Here is a 21,986-nt window from a genome sequence, read left to right on the forward strand (position 1 = left end):
TTTCTCAATTTTTGGAAATTTAGTCCCTATTAGGGTGAAATATTCGATAAAGATCTGTTTGAAGGTAAATATCTTTAAAGAACTACCGTTAAAGAACTACATCGATGCAGATTGGTATTTCACTTCTCGGTGTTGAATATCACCACAATAACGCGAAAGGCACGATTAATAAAGACCTTGTACTCCAGCTACCAAAATCGCTTTTTGGTCAGAAGTAAAATTAGAAGAGTCCATGTTTCTATGACCTTAATTAGAAAGATTAGGGAGTGTTGCAATGTGTGAACTACATAAAAATTTGATTAAAGGAAAACAAAAACAAAAATCTGTGTAGACAATACAGTCTTTGCGAGCGATGCAGCCGGTGCTAAGCTAGTTAATAATAGGAAGGTTCCGTATGTGGCCCGAGGTGAAGCCCCACACTGACTGTGATGGCTCTCGAGGGAAAAAGGCTGATTACATTGCCCAAGAAACTGGGTTAGAACGTATGTAACGGGCAGCGTGACCTACGGGACGTTTTTGTTCTACTTAGTTATCCTCCTGTCTGTTAATAGAAATTAACAGTACAGTAGAGCGTCGATTATCGGAACGTTGGTCAACCGAACGACCGCTTAACCGAACTGTGTACTCGCTCGCACCTGTTACTCTCCCACCCTACCGTCCATCATCCCCCTCACTCCCAAACTAAGTTTCCCCACCGCTGGCGGACCATTGCTTCTAATGGGGCCTTCACAAGGCGCTGCTGACCTGCCAAGCCGCCAGTCGCAGTGTTTCAACAATCAGCACACTTCTGTCGGCTTGGCACTGGCAGTAGAAGTAGCGGCAGTATCAAAGCTGTTCACAGCAACAGCTGCGCCAGCTTAGAGTTGAGGCGTGCCGCTCCACGCAGATTGAAGGATTGCGCGCCCCTAAGAAGAGCTTCTCTCGGTGCAAACAGTCACCTTTTTTTCTCTGTTACGACCACTTGTGTGCTGCTGCGAGAAGAAGTGAACTTGACGATACAAAATGCTTAAACGTAAACGTGTTGTCCTTTCTATGAGGGACAAGTACGAGATTATTAAAAGGTTAGAAGATAGTGAATCTGCAACCACTTTATCCAATTTTAATTTTCTATACTGTGTGTATTGTTCATGCAAAATGCATATGTAATATGTACATATTTTTGTTTAATAAACTATGCGAAATACTATATATCCCTGCTGAAGTTGCCTTTGTATGTTATTTTGTAATACTAAAACAGATGCCTGTTTTTATGAATGCATTTACTGTACAGTACTTTTTGGCAAATAAACAAGTACAGTTCGATTATCCAAACAAACCAGTTTTCCGAACATCCATGTCCCCCAATTACTTCGGATAATCAACGCTCTACTGTATTTATAGCAAACAGGAAACTGTCAATGCTTAATTCGGATTTTATTGTAAAATTGTTCATTTGTAATTTGAAATCCAGCGGTGTTCTAGTAAAAATGAAAAAGGATACAAATTTATGTTATGGCCGTAGAAAACTCAATTTCGTAAAAAATGATAAAATTTAAAAAGAAACATATAAAATATCGTTTCAATACTTCCTCGAGCTTATATAAAAAATGATTCTGATACTCATAAACAACTTTCTCACATAGCAACAACAGCAGGAAGCTCTTGACTTCGTTCATGATGGAGAATGTACAAAATTATAATAATTATATACATTTTCGTGTTTGCTCACGTGAACTGTACTTGCATCAATATTGGTTACTCTGGTTACATAAAAACGCACAATTTACACGGTCAGCAGATTTTTATTACGTATGAAATGCCGTTTATATTTCGTAAGGACATAAAATACACAATGGACTAACACTTAATGATGTGCGATTGAAAGTTCCTGCAAAACAAACAAACAAACAAAAAACAAAGTGACTCGTCGACTCTCAGTTTCTCTCTAGCATATTCATTAATGTGTCTCCCCTTACCAATGCAGCCAACAATCCTACCGTTTCCTACGTCATTCGCGTAGTGTACCAAAACTACCAAACCGTAGTTTCGGGAAAGCACAATTCTGGTGATCACTGAATGCATCTCTCTTCGACTTATCCTGTGAGGTAGAAATGATAATAATGCAAGATATAAGAAGAGGAAAATACTGTAAACAGAGTCGTATGCATAGAGCCGCCTGTTGTAGGCTTAAGGCCTGGGGTAGATGATATGTGATGGAGATGAATCTCGGGGAAAAGCACAGCTGGACGAAACTCACCTGGACGAAGTCTGTTCCACCTCCCGTGTATTCAGGTGATATCTTACTACAAACGGAACTGAGATAGGTTCAAATGGTTCAAATGGCTCTGAGCACTATGGGACTTAACATCTTAGGTCATCAGTCCCCTAGAACTTAGAACTACTTAAACCTAACTAACATAAGGACTCACACACATCCATGCCCGAGGCAGGATTCGAACCTGAGACTGTAGCAGTCCCGCGGTTCCGGACTGCAGTGCCTAGAACCGCACGGCCACCTTACCCGGCTGAGATAGGTGGTGGAGTCGGTAAGTAATAGTATAGTTAACACAACAAGAGAATGCAAAAGTCTACTAGCAATGGAGGTATTAAGAGGAATATAACTTTAGTGAAACGGGGCCAAATAAATGATTCTTTTCGTTTCGACGAGATCGTTCCAAGGAATTTGAGACACTAACTTTTGTTTACCAATGTCAAAATTTAATGTCACCACTGGTTTCGTTCAATAAACATCATCACGTGACATTGCCGAAAGCCTTTACAACAATTCCTCCCAAAATTATAACAACTTTATGGCTTTTATTATGACACAAACCTCTGCCGACCATCTGGCACATGCACAGCGAGCTGTGAGTAATGACGAGATTGGATGTTGTGTACACTAGACTAGTCCAGCACTCTTAATTTTCCAGAACAGCGCTTTAACGTTACATAAGGCAGTTATACCACGAGTCATAATACTGGTACAGTTACGTGGCGATTTGTTACCTACATTATTGACTGTGTTACCTGACGATATTCATTGTAAAGAACTGGTCATGACAAAATGCATGTATCTTAATAAACATACGGTGGTCTTTTATTAACATTAACAAGGAACAATTGTGGACACACAAGATTATCAAAATTTATTGTCGTCTCTCGCCCACATTGGGAGAAATTAACATCGTCTGTACATGTTATTAAATAAAGTACGCCATCATGTTTTTTCTATCTGTATGTGAATGCTAATCGCAGAAAGTAATCAAGGTTTTCAGTAAAAGATGGATTGATTTACGAGGTAGCCTTGTGTGTGTAACTTGATAGCACTAAGCCAGACAATCCGTCCGGCAGTAGTTACAAGAGGCCTTCAGTAAGTAGTGCAAACGCATTATTTCTTTCTGGAAGCAGGTTGATTTTATTCAGGCCTGCAACACACCGTATTATTCCGTATTCTTTTGGCTAAAAAGCACTATTTTTCAGTATGATCTCCGACCAGCGCGACCGCCTATCGTTGCGTTACAGGGATGCCCAGCATGTCCTCATGATACCACTTTACTGGCCAAATCGGAGACAACGCTTTGCTGCATCAATAACCTCCCCATCATCCGAGTTAGGTGTAGTGTATCCTTCATTGGGCAGGTGTTCCTCTGTTGCCATTTATGGTCTTATGCTACGCGACGAGAAACTCAGAGGGCGCATACCTCTGAGTACCCCAATTGGTGGACGTGTGTGTCAGCACTATCAACAGAGACCTCCAGTTCAGCGACAAGGTGTCTAATCGTTATCCGTCGATCAGCTCTAAAGAGAGTGTACGCACGTTCTAGAATTGTAGGACTCACAGTTGGGTGGCGCCAGCCAGGACGCGCGAGATTAGGCAGGTTTGTGCGACCCCGTTGCGATCTACATCTACATCTACATCCATACTCGGCAAGCCACCGGACGGTGTGTGGCGGAGAGTACCTTGAGTACCTCTACCAGTTCTCTCTAGTTTCGTATTGTCCGTGGAAAGAAAGATTGTCGGTATGCCTCTGTGTGGGCTCTAATCTTTCTGATTTTATCCTCATTGTCTCTTTGCGAGGTATACGTAGGAGTGAGCAGTATACTGTTTGACTCCTCGATGAAGATATGTTCTCGAAACTTCAACAAAAGCGCGTACCGAACTACTGAGCGTCTCTCTTACAGAGTCTTCCACTGGAGTTTATCTATCATGTCCTTAACGCTTTCGCGATTACTAAACGATCCTGTAAATAAGGGCGCTGCTCTCCATTGGATCTTCTCTATCTCTTCTATCAACCCTATCTGGTACGGATCCCACACCAGTGAGAAGTATTCAAGCAGTGGGCGAACAAGTGTACTGCAAAAACTTCCTGGCAAATCATAACTGTGTGCCGGACCGAGACTCGAACTCGGGATCTTTGCCTTTCGCGGGCAAATGCTCTACCAACTGAGCTACCCAAGCACTACTCACGCCCCGTCCTCACAGCTTTACTTCCGCCAGTACCTCGCCTCCTACCTTCCAAACTTCACAGAAGCTCTCCTGCGAACCTTGCAGAACTAGCACTCCTGAAGGAAAGGATATTGCGGAGACATGTCTTAGCCACAGCCTGGAGGATGTTTCCAGAATGAGATTTTCACTCTGCAACGGAGTGTGCGCTGGTATGAAACTTCCTGGAAGATTAAGTTCGAGTCTCGGTCGGGCACACAGTTTTAATCTGCCAGGAAGTTTCATATCAGCGCACTCTCCGCTGCATAGTGAAAATCTCATTCTGGATGTGTACAGTAACCTACTTCCTTTGTTCCTGGACTGCATCTCCTTAGGATTCTTCCAATGTGCCTCAGTCTGGCATCTGCTTTACCGACGATTAATTTTATGTGGTCATTCCGTTTTAAATCACTCCTATGCCTACTCCCAGATAATTTATGGAATTAACTGCTTCCAGTTGCTGACCTGCTATATTGTAGCTAAATTATGAGAGATGCCTTGCCCTACGACTCGCCGTGATTTTGTTCACTTCCAGGTCTCCGTAGACATTCTGCAAACGCCTATGAGTATCTCCGAGGCTCTGATTTTCCGCCAAAAGTAGCTCAATGACAGCTCTCTGCTTGCAACGCACCTCCATTACAGACGCCAATTTGAAGGCTGCGTATAACGCTAGCTCCTATCGGAAATTAATGAAACTACAGGGGTTGAAGCGGGAGTAGTTCATGATATCTCACAAGAAATTCCGTATTTTTTCAAACGAAACTGGAAAAGAAAGTAATGGGTTGAACGCCTCTCGTACTTAATACTGTCAGTGCGAAGCCGAGGCGAATCTCTAATAATATAACAAAAGAGAACAGAAATACTATGGGGTTCACTTTCCCCATATCCGTTCGAAAGTGAAAGGGTCGCAAAATAATGTGAAAGTAGTTCTGTGAACCTTCTACATACACTTATGTGTGAATTTCTGAGTAATCAGGCAGGTCTACACATCTGATCAAAATTATGCGGACTCATATTAGTGGACATTCATGTGGGCATGTCCACCCTTCTCCTCTATGCCGACTTGAACTCCGCTGGAGATATTTCCAGTGAGATATCTGCTTTGGTGTGGAGAAGTGGGACCCCATTTCTTTCTCAGAAGTCTAAATCACAGAAGGTAGTAACATTGCAAGCTGGACTCTGAATCGAAGTAGACGTTTTAATTCGTCCGAAAGACTTTTCATCTGGTTCACGTCGCCATACTGGGAAGGTCCTCCATTTCAGCAGTGTAGTCGTCCAATAACTGTCCACAAAGCGTTGCCTCACAAATGCCGCTTTTTTTATGTGGTGAACTGTCACGCCGAAAGAAACAGCAGTTCTGTCTGCACAGTTTTTCTACTGTATGCAGTACACAATGCTGTAACTTATGCCCATATCCAACCGCAATACCCTAAACATGACTAAAAAAACCATTCCGCAACACCATACAGCACTTGATGGCAGGTAAATTGCTCCCGGAATTCGTCAAACACAAAACTATCCATGCACTTGCCAGAGGATATAGCGTGTAATCACCCCTAATCGTTCAATTTGGTGGTGGTGATGGTGGTGGTTAGTGTTTAACGTCCCGTCGACAACGAGGTCATTAGAGACGGAGCGCAAGCTCGGGTTAGGGAAGGATTGGGAAGGAAATCGGCCGTGCCCTTTCAAAGGAACCATCCCGGCATTTGCCTGAAACGATTTAGGGAAATCACGGAAAACCTAAATCAGGATGGCTGGAGACGGGATTTAACCGTCGTCCTCCCGAATGCGAGTCCAGTGTGCTAACCACTGCGCCACCTCGCTCGGTCGTTCGATTTGCAATGGTCCACTTTACACTACCTGAAATGTCACTTAGCGCCGACTACAGAAATGAATGACCTACGAGGAGTTACCCGACCATTTTACCTTATTCTTCTTACCTCCATACGTACCGTCATTGTGCTATAATAGATTGCTGGTAGCACTTTGCACCTGACGAGTGACTTCTTCCGCTGATTTCATGAGACTTTTTACAACCGCTCTCCGTAATGCTCCACGGCCCCTGTCCGGTAGAACATGAGTTCTGGCTGGTCTTGTTTTAGATGTGGTTGTTCCTTCGCGTCTGCTTCACAGTCACGCCACCAACAGACGTCTTGGGCAGCTGTAGAAGGGTTAAAATGTCCCCGATGGATTTGTTACTCAGCTGACTTCTAAAGACTAGTCCAAGGCGGAACTCACTGAGCTCTCCTGAAAGACCCATTCTGGTGTTAAGGCCTCTCTGCTGGCAACACAGTACTCCCCGCACCGAGTAGGGTGCCACAGTGGTTAGCACACTGGACTCGCATTCACGATGACGACAGTTCAAATGTCCGCAGCTCGTGGTCGAGTGGATAGCGTCGCTGCCTGTGGATCACGGGGTCCTGGGTTCAAATCCTGGCCGGGGTGGGGATTTCTTTTCATCGTTTCGTATGAAGACAGGTAACTTAACAAGAACAAAGAATCATATCCGTCTCATAACTTAAAATACTGGTAGTGGTTCCATCCGTTGTCACACGTAGCATTCTTGCGGAACGGAAACAAACCGAAACGAAAGGAAAAACTCTCATTATTATAATTTAAATATTCATTAGCAGTTGTTTCATTTAGATTCACAAAAAAGACCTCATGATGTATCAATAACTGAATGTAAACTATAGGGTGACAATTATTGAACTTTTTTTTTATTTTTGATCATCAGTCTACTGACTGGTTTGATGCGGCCCGCCACGAATTCCTTTCCTGTTCTAACCTCTTCATCTCAGAGTAGCACTTCCAAACTACGTCCTCAATTATTTGCTTGACGTATTCCAATCTCTGTCATCCTCTACAGTTTTTGCCCTCTATAGCTCCCTCTAGTACCATGGAAGGCATTCCCTCATGTCTCAGCAGATGTCCTATCATCCTGTCCCTTCTCCTTATCAGTGTTTTCCACATATTTCTTTCCTCTCCGATTCTGCATAGAACCTCCTCATTCCTTACCTTATCAGTCCACCTAATTTTCAACATTCGTCTATAGCACCACATCTCAAATGCTTCGATTCTCTTCTGTTCCGGTATTCCCACAGTCCATGTTTCACTACCATACAATGCTGAACTCCAGACGTATATCCTAAGAAATTTCTTCCTCTAATCAAGGCCGGTATTTGATATTAGTAGAGTTCTCTTGGCCAGAAATGCTTTTTTTGCCATAGCGAGTCTGCTTTTGATGTCCTCCTAGCTCCGTCCGTCATTGGTTATTTTACTGCCTAGGTAGCGGAATCCCTTAACTTCATTGGCTTCGTGACCATCAGTACTGATGTTAAGTTTCTCGCTGTTCTCATTTCTACTACTTCTCATTACGTTCGTCTTTCTCCAATTTACTCTCAAACCATACTATGTACTCATTAGACTGTTCATTCCGTTCAGCAGATCATTTAATTCTTCTTCACTTTCACTCAGGATAGCAATGTCATCAGCGAATCGTATCATTAATATCCTTTCACCTTGTATTTTAATTCCACTCCTGAACCTTTCTTTTATTTCCGCCATTGCTTCCTCGATGTACAGATTGAAGAGTAGGGGCGAAAGGCTACAGCCTTGTCTTACACCCTTCTTAATAATAGCACTTCGTTCTTGATCGTCCACTCTTATTATTCCCTCTTGGTTGTTGTACATATTGTATATGACCCGTCTCTCCCTATAGCTTACCCCTACTTTTTTCAGAATCTCGAACAGCTTGCAACATTTTATATTGTCGAACGCTTTTTCCAGGTCGACAAATCCTATGAACGTGTCTTGATTGTTCTTTAGCCTTGTTTCCATTATTAGCCGTAACGTGAGAATTGCCTCTCTCGTGCCTCTACTTTTCCTAAAGCCAAAATGATCGTCACCTAGCGCATTGTCAATTTTCTTTTCCATTCTTCTGTTTATTATTTTTGTAAGCAGCTTCGATGCATGAGCTGTTAAGCTGATTGTGCGATAATTCTCGCACTTGTCAGCTCTTTCCGTCTTCGGTATTGTGTGGATGATGCTTTTCCGAAAGTCAGATGGTATGTCGCCAGACTCATATATTCTACACACCAACGTGAATAGTCGTTTTGTTGCCACTTCCCCTAATGATTTTAGAAATGCTGATGGAATTTTATCTATCCCTTCTGCCTTATTTGACCGTAAGTCCTCCAAAGCTCTTTTAAATTACGATTCTAATACTGGATCCCCTATCTCTTCTAAATCGAATCCTATTTCTTCTTCTATCACATCAGACAAATCTTCACCCTCATAGAGGCTTTCAATGTATTCTGTCCACCTATCTGCTCTCTCCTCTGCATTTAACAGTGGAATTCCCATTGCATTCTTAATGTTACCACCGTAGCTTTTAATGTCACCAAAGGTTGTTTTGACTTTCCTGTATGCTGAGTCTGTCCTGCCGACAATCATATCTTTTTCGATGTCTTCACATTTTTCCTGCAGCCATTTCGTCTTAGCTTCCCTGCTCTTCCTATTTATTTCATTCCTCAGCGACTTGTATTTCTGTATTCCTGATTTTCCCGGAGCATGTTTGTACTTCCTCCTTCTGTGATGGCCCTTTTTATGGATGTCCATTCCTCTTCAACTGTACTGCCTGCTGCGTTATTCCTTATTGCTGTATCTATATCGTTAGAGAACTTCAAACGTATCTCGTCATTCCTTAGAACTTCCGTATCTCACTTCTTAGCATATTGATACTTCGTGACTAATGTCTTGAACTTCAGCCTACTCTTCATCACTACTATACTGTGATCTGAGTCTATATCTGCTCCTGGATACGCCTTACAATCCAGCATCTGATTTCGGAATCTCTGTCTGACCATGATGTAATCTAATTGAAATCTTCCCGTCTCTCCCGTCCTTTTCCAAGTATACCTCCTCCTCTTGTGATTCTTGAACAGGGTATTCGCTATTACTAACTGAAACTTGTTACAGAACTCAATTAGTCTTTCTCCTCTTTCATTCCTTGTCCCAAGCCCATATTCTCGTGTAACCTTTTCTTCTACTCCTTCCACTACAACTGCATTCCAGTCGCCCATGACTATTAGATTTTCGTTCCACTTTACATACTGCATTACCCTTTCAATATCCTCATACACTTTCTCTATCTGTTCATCTTCAGCTTGCGACGTCGGCATGTATACCTGAACTATCGTTGTCGGTGTTGGTCTGCTGTCGATTCTGATTAGAACAATCCGGTCACTGAATTGTTCACAGTAACACACCCTCCGCCCTACCTTCCTATTCATAACGAATCCTACACCTGTTACACCATTTTCTGCTGCTGTTGATATTACCCGATACTCATCTGACCAGAAATCATTGTTATCCTTCCACTTCACTTCACTGCCCCCTACTATATCTAGATTGAGCCTTTGCATTTCCCTTTTCAGATTTTCTAGTTTCCCTACCACGGTCAAGCTTCTGACATTCCACGCCCCGACTCGTAGAACATTATCCTTTCGTTGATTATTCAATCTTTTTCTCGTGGTAACCTCCCCCTAGGCAGTCCCCTCCCGGAGATACGAATGGGGGACTATTCCGGAATCTTTTGCCAATGGAGAGATCATCATGACACTTCTTCAACTACAGGCCACATGTCCTGTGGATACACGTTACGTGTCTTTAATGCAGTGGTTTCCTTGCCGTTGATCATTGCTGATTCTTCCGCCTTTAGGGGCAATTTCCCACCCCTAGGACAAGAGAGTGCCCTGAACCTCTATCCGCTCCTCCGCCCTCTTTGACAAGGCCGTTGGCAGAATGAGGCTGACTTCTTATGCCGGAAGTCTTCGGCCGCCAATGCTGATTATTTATCAAAATTTAGGCACTGGCGGGGATCGAACCCGGGACCCTAGACGTTTTGGTTATGAATGAAGGATGCTACCTCTAGACCACGGGTACAGTGTATAAAATTGTCATAGCTTCTGTACGGTTTCCGTTCGGACGTTCAAACTGAACGGCAGGCCACTGTGAATGAGTGAATGATAGGGATTTGCATGCGAATGCGTGGTTTGGTTTACCGAAGAAGCCCTCCTCCATTTGGATGGGTTCGTCAATAAGCAAAATTGGCACTTTTGGGGGAATGAGAATCAGCATTTCGCGATAGAAAGGTCTCTTCACTCTCAATGGGTGACTGTGTGGTATGCAATGTCCAGTCACGTAATAATCGGTGCGATATTCCTCCATGGCACTGTGACAACCGAACGGTACGTGAAGGTTTCGGAAGATGGTTTCATCTCCACTATCCAGTTTGACCCTGATTTCAAAAAGATGTAGTTCATGCAAGACGGAGCTCCACCCGACTGAAGCAGGAAAGTATTTTATGTCGTGGAGTAGCATTTTTGGGACCGCGTTCTTGCTCTGGTATACCCATTGTAACTGCGATGGGCCTCGATAGGCCGCCATATTCCCCTGATTTGAACACTCCTTTTTGTGGACTATATTAAAGTCAAGATGTACATCAATAACCACAACAGCACTGCTGAGCTGAAAACAGCCATTCAAGAGGTCATCGACACCATCGATGTTCCAACAGTTTAGATGGCTATGCCGAATTTCGCTATTCGTCTGCGTCACATCATGGTCAATGATAGTAGGCTCATCGAATATGTCATAACCTAAATCTGAATATCTGTATTGATGTTTACATGTTGAATAAAGTTTGTGCACGCCATAGTTTGTAACTAAGTTACCTGTTTTCATACAGTTCAATAATTGTCACCCTCTAAATACACTCCTGGAAATGGAAAAAAGAACACATTGACACCGGTGTGTCAGACCCACATAACTTGCTCCGGACACTGCGAGAGGGCTGTACAAGCAATGATCACACGCACGGCACAGCGGACACACCAGGAACCGCGGTGTTGGCCGTCGAATGGCGCTAGCTGCGCAGCATTTGTGCACCGCCGCCGTCAGTGTCAGTCAGTTTGCCGTGGCATACGGAGCTCCATCGCAGTCTTTAACACTGGTAGCATGCCGCGACAGCGTGGACGTGAACCGAATGTGCAGTTGACGGACTTTGAGCGAGGGCGTATAATGGGCATGCGGGAGGCCGGGTGGACATACCGTCGAATTGCTCAACACGTGGGGTGTGAGGTCTCCACAGTACATCAATGTTGTCGCCAGTGGTCGGCGGAAGGTGCACGTGCCCGTCGACCTGGGACCGGACCGCAGCGACGCACGGATGCACGCCAAGACCGTAGGATCCTACGCATTGCCGTAGGGGACCGCACCGCCACTTCCCAGCAAATTAGGAACACTGTTGCTCCCGGGCTATCGGCGAGGACCATTCGCAACCGTCTCCATGAAGCTGGGCTACGGTCCCGCACACCGTTAGGCCGTCTTCCGCTCACGCCGCAACATCGTGCAGCCCGCCTCCAGTGGTGTCGCGCAGGCGTGAATGGAGGGACGAATGGAGACGTGTCGTCTTCAGCGATGAGAGTCGCTTCTGCCTTGGTGCCAATGATGGTCGTATGCGTGTTTGGCGCCGTGCAGGTGAGCGCCAAATCAGGACTGCATACGACCGAGGCACACAGGGCCAACACCTGGCATCATGGTGTGGGGAGCGATCTCCTACACTGGCTGTACACCTCTGGTGATCGTCGAGAGGACACTGAATAGTGCACGGTTCATCCAAACCGTCATCGAACCCATCGTTCCTAGACCGGCAAGGGAACTTGCTGTTCCAACAGGACAATGCACGTCCGGATGTATCCCGTGCCATCCAACGTGCTCTAGAAGGTGTATGTCAACTACCCTTGCAAGCAAGATCTCCGGATCTGTCCCCCATTGAGCATGTTTGGGACTCGATGAAGCGTCGTCTCACGCGGTCTGCACATCCAGCACGAATGCAGGTCCAACTGAGGCGCCAGGTGGAAATGGCATGGCAAGCCGTTCCACAAGACTACATCCAGCATCTCTATGATCGTCTCCATGGGAGAATAGCAGCCTGCATTGCTGCGAAAGGTGGATATACACTGTACTAGTGCCGACATTGTGCATGCTCTGTTGCCTGTGTCTATGTGCCTCTGGTTCTGTCAGTGTGATCATGTGATGTATCTGACCCCAGGAATGTGTCAATAAAGTTTCCCCTTTCCTGTGACAATCAATTCGCAGTGTTCTTATTTCAATTTCCAGGAGTGTACATTCTAGAGCGAAAACACAACGCAAGACGAATAAGTTATGCAAATTGGTAACAAACTGACATTCACACAGATATCGACAAAAAATGCAAAACTGTTAACTTTGGCGGGCGAGGGATGGATGTGTGACGCAGTAGCGCAGATTGACAGAGCAGCTGGAAAGGATAGTGAAGATGCGGTATGTCGATACCAGGCCATAAGGTCATTACAGGTTTCATTCCGTGTGCTATGTTGCATTGTTAACTATGCCTCCCTGAGACACGCGTGAACAGTATACGCAGATGACAGCATTTGAGAGGGGCCGTGTAGTTGGGGTCAAAGAAGCCGCTTGAATCGGCGAACCGCTTGACATTTGTATAGGAGCGATAGAGGTACTCAAGGTACACTCCGCCACACGTCAGGAGGCTTGCGGAGTATGAATGGAGATGTAGATGTACGACGATGTTGGCAGGAATGGCTGGACAATGACCTAACACAGGTCAAGAAGGAAACCATCGACCTAGGGAGACGACACAACGTCACGATCGAGCAACAGTCAGTGAGGTCACCCAGAACAGCGCCTTCCTTGGGACCATTTATCCATCGTGCAGCTAGTGCTTTAGTGACCACAAGGAACATTAATTGGCGGCTCACAGAAACGGCTTTGAGCTCACGGTGGTCGTTGCACCGACTCCATTGACTTCTGTGCACCAAGAAGCACCTCTGCAGCGGTGTCGGGAACATTTGGGACGGAATTGTCTTCGAAATGAGAACCTATGGCCAGAGAAAGGTATCTGGAAGCGCCCCAGATACACTCCTGGAAATTGAAATAAGAACACCGTGAATTCATTGTGCCAGGAAGGGGAAACTTTATTGACACATTCCTGGGGTCAGATACATCACATGATCACACTGACAGAACCACAGGCACATATACACAGCCAACAGAGCATGCACAATGTCGGCACTAGTACAGTGTATATCCACCTTTCGCAGCAATGCAGGCTGCTATTCTCCCATGGAGACGATCGTAGAGATGCTGGATGTAGTCCTGTGGAACGGCTTGCCATGTCATTTCCACCTGGCGCCTCAGTTTGACCAGCGTTCGTGCTGGACGTGCAGACCGCCTGAGACGACGCTTCATCCAGTCCCAAACATGCTCAATGGGGGACAGATCCGGAGATCTTGCTGGCCAGGGTAGTTGACTTACACCTTCTAGAGCACGTTGGGTGGCACGGGATACATGCGGACGTGCATTATCCTGTTGGAACAGCAAGTTCCCTTTCCGCTCTAGGAATGGTAGAACGATGGATTCGATGACGGTTTGGATGTAACGTGCACTATTCAGTGTCCCCTCGACGATCACCAGAGGTGTACGGCCAGTGTAGGAGATCGCTCCCCACACCATGATGCCGGGTGTTGGCCCTGTGTGCCTCGGTCGTATGCAGTCCTGATTGTGGCGCTCACCTGCACGGCATCGCTGAAGACGACACGTCTCCATTCGTCCCTCCATTCACGCCTGTCGCGACACCACTGGAGGCGGGCTGCACGATGTTGGGGCGTGAGCGGAAGACGGCCTAACGGTGTGCGGGACCGTAGCCCAGCTTCATGGAGACGGTTGCGAATGGTCCTCGCCGATACCCCAGGAGCAACAGTGTCCCTAATTTGCTGGGACGTGGCGGTGCGGTCCCCTACTGCACTGCGTAGGATCCTACGGTCTTGGCGTGCATCCGTGCGTCGCTGCGGTCCGGTCCCAGGTCGACGGGCACATGCACCTTCCGCCGACCACTGGTGACAACATCGATGTACTGTGGAGACCTTACGCCCCACGTGTTGAGCAATTCGGCGGTACGTCCACCCGGCCTCCCGCGTGCCCACTATAAGCCCTCGCTCAAATTCCGTCAACTGCACATACGGTTCACGTCCATGCTGTCGCGGCATGCTACCAGTGTTAAAGACTGCGATGGAGCTCCGTATGCCACGTCAAACTGGCTGACACTGACGGCGGCGGTGCACAAATGCTGCACAGCTAGCGCCCTTCGACGGCCAACACCGCGGTTCCTGGTGTGTCCGCTGTGCCGTGTGTGTGATCATTGCTTGTACAGCCCTCTCGCAGTGTCCGGAGCAAGTATGGTGGGTCTTACACACCGGTGTCAATGTGTTCTTTTTTCCATTTCCAGGAGTGTAGCTCGAAAACCCTGAGTGACTGTCTGGGATGCTATTTCGATTCATATAAGCATTCGTTTGATTGTCATCCGCGGTATCGTTTCTAGACAGCGGTACGTTGACGACATTCTACGCCCCGTGTTGTTGTATATCGTGGCAAACTATCCTGGGTTTACATTTCAGCAAGATAGTGTCTGCCGACACACGGCGAGAGTTTCCACTGCTTGCCTTCGTGCTCGCCAAGCCCTGCCATGGTGGTCAATGCTGTCGCGTTAGTCGCCGATTGAGATACGTAGGAGCCCAATGGGTAGGGCCTCTAATGACACGAGTCGGCAGCACGTACGTTCCGAGGAAGCAAATGTTATGTTCTCGTTGCTAGCGATAAATTGGTGGAAGTGTACCAGGCGAGTGTGAACAGGCAAGCGGAAGACTAGCTGACACAAGGGCACTTTAAAGAACTACGTGGGTAAGTTAATTTTTAAACGCAATTTAGTTTTTATTTTTATTTTGGTAGTACTGTCGTTTCACGTTGCTGACGCGTATTGTGATATGTTTGCAATTTTTCAGCTGCTATGTTAGTTGCTTTATCGCTGCCGTGCTGTTAATTATGGCTGCTCCGCTGCCTACTTGCACCAAAGAAGAGCAACGTTCAGTGATCTGTTTTTTGTGGTGGGAAGGAGTATCAGGGACCAAAATTCATCGATGACTTCCGGTACAGTACGGGAACGGTGTTTTGCCACGACAGAGTGTCTACAAATGGATTGAAAAATTCCGAAATGGTCGCACAAGTGTGCGCGATGAAGGAGCCGGACGACCGTTTACCGTCACAAATGAAGAAACCATTGAGCGTTCACGTGAAATGATTCTCTTAGACGGATGGTTAACTATCGACGAAGTGGCACATCGTCTGCCAATTAGTCACGGTTCTGCCTACCGAAGCATCCACAACAGACTTGGGTTTCGTAAAGTTTGTGCAAGATGGGTGCCAAAACAAGTCACCAATTGCATAAAATGCTTCAAATGGCTCTGAGCACTATGGGACTTAACTGCTGAGGTTATCAGTCCCCTAAAACGTAGAACTACTTAAACCGAACTTATCTAAGGGCGTCACAGACATTCAAGACCGAGGTAGGATTCGAACCTGCGACCGTAGCGGTCGCGCGGTTCTAGACTGTAGCACCTAGAACCGCTCGTACACTCCGGCCGGCAGTTGCATAAACAAATCCGCTTGGACATCTGCAAAAATCATTTGGATCGCTTTGGTAACGAAGGGGACATTTTCTTAGTATCATTACTGGTGACAAAACATGGATCCATCATTACGAGCCGGAGAGTAAACGTCATAGTATACAATCGAAACATCCAAACTCGCCGTCAAGAAAATGTTAAAGACCCAACTGTCCGCAGGAAAGATGATGCTTACGGTTTTTTGGGCGTACAAGGTCAAGTACTGGAACGTTTTGGGGAAAGGGACACAACGATAAACAATGTACGTTACTGTGAGATACTTACTCCCAGGCTAAAGCCTGCAATGCGAAGCAAATGCCCATCCGCATACTGCTGCCCACTCTGCTGAAATGCTCCAGAAACTCAAATTTGAAGTACTGGATCATCCTCCATGTAGTCCGGATCGTGCCCCTTCTGACTATCACTTCTTCGATCCACTCAAATAGGCACTAAGGGGCCGTCGATTTGCCTCGCACGAAGCAGTGAAAGGAGCGGTGCATTTCTCGCTCGCAGTTCAACCGAGAACCTTCTTTTATGAGGGCATCAGGAAGCTTGTAGAACGATGGACCAAGTGCATTGAAACGCATGGAAACTATGTCGAATAATGATGTTCTTGAAAGTTTCGTATTTGATTACAATAAAATTTTGTGACTACTTTGCCGATAATAATTGACTTACCCTCTTAAGTTGAACTCAAATTGTGGGTGAAGAAATACTACACTTCACAACTGGTGGTACCTGTGGCTAGCTATCAGCAGCTCCATGTCACAGGGGTGCGTCTGAGTACACTGAACGTTTGCATGTAGACATAACTGTCAACAACACGGTGTAGCGTTCGGCACCAGCTAGCGTCACGAATTAATCTTGACTAGAAACTCTCTTGGACTGGAAGATTGGCGGGCAAGTGCACGCCCCTTACAACGCCGTCCTTGCGGTCTTAATTAGTCGGCGGGCTGGAGGTTCTTCGTCAGAAAACGATGTTCAAAGGGCTGCTCGCTGTGTCCGTCGGAATTTTCTAGGCGTCTGCTCCAGCAGCATCGATACGTTACAATACTACAGGGCCCGCCTACTAGCTCGGGATTTTGACTATGTAACTTGCCAGTTGGACAGAATATGGCACGAGATTCCTTGGGAGGACATCCAACAACGGTATCGATCAGTCCCAAGCTGAATAACAGCTACCAAAGTGTTTCAGATGGAGGAAAGCGTTATTGACTTGCTCAAATTGTGAAGCTCTTTATCTTGAATAAATCATCCATTTAATCTGAAATTGTAATCTTGCGTTTGTCTATACGTGTACAACTATCGATTTCCGTACCATTCCGCTAAGTCCTTCGTCGCGCGTCGTCTTTTTTTTTTTTTTACTTTCATTTTTTTAGAGCGTATTTGACTAACTTTGTGTCCTTCTTTGCCCAACGCGAAGAGCTTCACTCGTGTCTTCACCTAAGCTGGTACTGGTGAACCACTGATCTTCGACAGGTGACTTCCTGGCAGAGCCGCAGACGACGCCGCGGGCCTCCTCCAGACAGCCTTCCGGTCCTCCAGAGCCGGAGTTCGACGCTGGGCAGGTGACCAACGTGACGGCGCTGCTGGGGGCCACCGCCTACCTGCACTGCCGCGTCAGGAACCTGGGCGAGCACGCCGTGAGTTTACCTCTCGTCATGTCTGCTGCCTACAACCACAACTCTCTACTTGTCCTTCCTTGTTAGATTGCGGAAGAAAGGGAGTGTCTTCTTTGAAAAGCCAAAGAAACTGCTACACCTACCTAATATCATGCAGCGAACCCACAAGTATGCAGAAATGCCGCAACACAACGTGCCATGAACTCGACTAATGTCTGAAGTAGTGTTCTATGGAATTGACACCAGAGTGTTGAGATCTCTTCTGAGCAGCACGTTGCAAAGTACACCAGATGTGCTCAATAATGAAACTTCTTGGCCGATTAAAACTTTGCTGTAAGGACGAGGCGTGAGTCGTGCTTGGATAGCTCAGTTGGTAGAGCACTTGGCCCGCGAAAGGCAAAGGTGCCGAGTTCGAGTCTCGGTCCGGCACACAGTTTTAATCTGCCAGGAAGTTTCATATCACCGCACACTCTGCTGTAGAGCGAAAATTTCGTTCTAGAAACTTTCCCCAGGCTGTGGCTAAGTCATGTCTTCGCAATATCCTTTCTTCCAGGAATGCTAGTTCTGCATGGTTCTCAGGAGAGCGTCTGTGAAGTTTGGAAGGTAGGAGACAAGGTACTGGCGGAATTAAAGCTGTGAGGACGGGGCGTGCTTGGGTAGCTCAGTTGCTAGAACACTTGCCCGTGAAAGGCAAAGGTCCCGAGTTCGAGTCTCGGCCCGGTACACAGTTTCATTCTGCCAGGAAATTTCATATCAGCGCACACTCCGCTGTAGAGTGAAAATTTCATTCTATGTTCAATAATGTTCATGTCTGGGGAGTCTGATGGCCAGCGAAAGAGTTTGAAGTCAGAAGAGTATGCATGCAGCCACTCTCAAGCAATTTTGGACGTGGAGGGTGTTGCATGGTACTGATGGAATTGTATGACTCCGTCATAATACACAATGCACGTAAGTGGATCCAGATGATCAGACAGGGTGCTTACGTACTTGTCACCTGTCAGAGTAATATCTTGACGTATTAAGCGTTCCATATCACGCCACCTGTACAAGCCCCACACCATTACAGAGCCTCCACCACCTTGAACAGTCCCCTGCCGACATGTAGGGTCTTTAATTCATGAAGTTGTCTCCATGCCCGTACACGCCCATCCGCTCGATACAATTTGAATCGAAACCCATCCGACCAGGCAACATGTCTACAGTCATCAACAGTCTAGTCTCTGTGTTGACGGGCCCAGGTGAGGGGTAAACTTTTGTGTCGTCCAGTGATAAAGGATACACGAGTACGGCTCCGAAAGCCCATATCGATGATGTTTCGTTGAATGGTCCACACGCTGACACTTTTTGACGCCCCAGCATTGAAATCTGCAGCAGTTTGCGGAAGTGTTGCACTTCTGTCACGTTGAAAAATTCTCTTGAGTCGTCGTTGGCCCCTTTCTTACAGGATCTTTTCACGGACGTAGCAATGCCAGAGATTCTATCTTTTATCGGATTTGTGATATTCACGGTTCACTCGTGATATGCTCGTACGGGAAAATCCCCGCTTCATCGCTACCTTGGAGATCGCCTGTCCTATTGCTCGTGAGCCGACTATAACACCTCGTTCAAACTCACTGAAATCATGATAACCTGCTGTTGTAGCACCAGTAAGTGATATAACAACAGCGCCAGATATTTGTCTTACGTAGGACCTGCCTAACGCCGCGCCGTATTCCGCCTGTTTACATATCTCTGTATTTCAATACGCATGCCTATACCACTTTCTTTGGCGCTTCAGTGTTCGTCCAAAGCATATCATGGTGGGCGTCACGATAAATTAGAGTTTTCGTATAGCTGCTTTCAGATTATCCAAGGGAAGGCAGCTATGTTATTTTTTTTAAATTATCAGTGAATACTTAAGCAATATTTAAAGTGTTACTGTACTAACTATCAATTTTGGCGCTATAAAACACAATTTCAAGTCTCAGAATACACTTACACTTATTATTTCATATCCGTACATCATGCAGTAAACCAGTGGTTCCTACCTGGACACGGGGTAATTACCCCCTGAGGGATAAAACGAAATTTTCTGAGGGGTAAAAACTGAACGATTCGATTCTGTTTCAGTCACTGAACTACAATTTTGTAAGACTCTAGTATTGGTTAAATAAGTTATCAATGAGCACTTTTTCTCAATTAATGTGTAGTCCACCCACTACACACGTATGTTGTGCTTTGGCCCGTACATCGCTGATGATAAAACTGAGACGTATACGTAACAAATGTTCAGTATCTCAAGAAAATGTCTTTAAGTTGTAGATAATACCTACGCTAGTCCAGAAATAGTTTTCTTCCTCGCATCGAAACAGATAAATGAATTAATATACAGCACGACACAGCAGCAACTACAGAAGGGCTGTTATAGTGCTGTACATAGTATTATTATTATTATTATTGTTATTAGTATTAGTGCCAGACACTAAGTATTAACAGTGCAATATCAGTAGCAAATTTAACATTTTTCCTTCTTTGTGTCAGTTTTCATAGCTGTTACTGCATTTTCTGCAACCAAACTACTTAGTCTTCAAATTTCTGCCACTTCAGAAGTACGTATAGCGCAAACATTTTAATTTTGTTGTTTTTAAATGTGGTTGGGTGCGCAGACCAAGCAAGTGAAGCAACAAAGAGAATTAATGCAGGGGAGGTACATACACAAACTAAATGTCATTCATCTTTCATCATTTTACAAATAAAAGTGTTCCAAGAAACGACTTTTGTTCTACAGTTTAGTTAGGTGCTAAAGTTGGTGATAATGTGGAGGAGGGGTGGGAGGGGAGGTGGGAGGCACACATGGCTTGTTGAGTCGGGGGGGGCACCTAATGTCTGGTTCCACTCTAGGAATGTTGGGAACCACAGCAGTAAATGAAATATCTGCAATAGGTCTTAACACAGCGCATACATTAATCCAAGTGTACTAAATCAGTTCCATTTCCATACGTATCTTGTAATAAATAAGGTGCTAAAAACTGAATCAAAGGAAAATGTATGAATTACTTACTGTGATACATAATTTTCGTCGATAGTTTACTTAACTCCATCTGCTGTACGAAATACATGTAGTACTACGGGAATGTGGCGATTACTGGCTGTCAGACCTGCTAATAGAGATTCATCCATAGTGTCCTATATCAGAGCGAAAGGATATACTAAACTTAATGGTTGCTTGTGACAGATGGCCACAATATAACAGGAGTTTCGAGTAACACTTCGTTTTAGCTTTGTTTTAGGTATTATTCATCGCGGAGAGCCATTTAATTGTATCCTCCATCGAGATTTGTTTTTTCGGTTACCAGGTTATCCGCGTAATTAACTGATATATTATACCAGTCTAGCGTCTTTCTATAAATTTACGTTTCGTGGCAAATATGAGTGTTTTAGGGCCTGGAACGAACCGCCAGCGTTAAAGTGTTTATGGGTTTGCGTTGTGTCGTGATTTCTGTTGGCGTGTGTGCAATGCTCTCCATTTCCCTCATGTGGAAAGGCGTCCATCATGCACTGTTTGCCACTCATGTAACATTATTAATACCCGTTATACGCTAGATAAAAGTTTTCTTGACGAACGTAGAGGGAAAGCAGTAATTGCACACTGAAACCCATTACAACACAAATAATCATTCTGTATTACTTTTATAAGTTTTACTAATAAATATTGCAGAATATTACAACAGTGTCGTGTATTTTTCACGCGCAATGTTACATAATATTCTATTAAGAACCGACGGAGCAGTCAATTGCTACATTTTATGTGTTTCAGCGGACGATTGAACAATGTAACTGTCGCTGCTGCCTGTAGTTCTGTCAATGCAATTACACTGAAGTGAAACATGTGTGGTATACAGAAAGAATCGTATTCAGAGAATGAAGATTTATCTAAGAAATGCCAACGGACTTAAAGGTACAGAAAGAATGACATATGTTGGTATCAGAAATGAAATAAACATATGGTTGAAGACAATTATAGATTCTGGAATCAATACCTGCAGACAATGTAACTTAAAAGAATACCTGTAAGAACATAGGAATACAAATCAAAAGGAAGAAGAGTCGCTGGAAATGGTGCGAACCGTAACAGTTGACAGAATTCCAATAACTGAAACTGAAGAAGATGATGATGATTAAAAGGGACAAGAAAACGGAATCAGTGCGAGCGTTAGATATTAGAGAGTTTTAGTTATTTTTGAACAATCTAATTTCACGATAGGGAGTTCCCTGATGGAAATAGGTATGTTTTCAGACTTCTGTAATTTTAATCCGTCACCAACGCGGCAGCTTCTCTGCTTGGAATCACAAACAAAACTT

General features: G+C 45.2%; 1 protein-coding gene across 1 annotated transcript in view; it reads left to right on the forward strand.

Moving 5' to 3' along the window:
- Positions 1-21,986, forward strand: part of LOC126273260 (neurotrimin-like) — a 133,325-nt gene that overhangs the window by 18,894 nt on the left and 92,445 nt on the right. Inside the window, exon 2 of the mRNA XM_049976805.1 lies at positions 17,503-17,666. Coding sequence (XP_049832762.1) covers positions 17,503-17,666 — 164 coding nt within the window. The remainder of the gene's footprint in view (positions 1-17,502; positions 17,667-21,986) is intronic.

This window comes from Schistocerca gregaria, chromosome 5 (assembly GCF_023897955.1).
Source record: "Schistocerca gregaria isolate iqSchGreg1 chromosome 5, iqSchGreg1.2, whole genome shotgun sequence".
NCBI classification, from domain to species: Eukaryota; Metazoa; Arthropoda; class Insecta; order Orthoptera; family Acrididae; genus Schistocerca; species Schistocerca gregaria.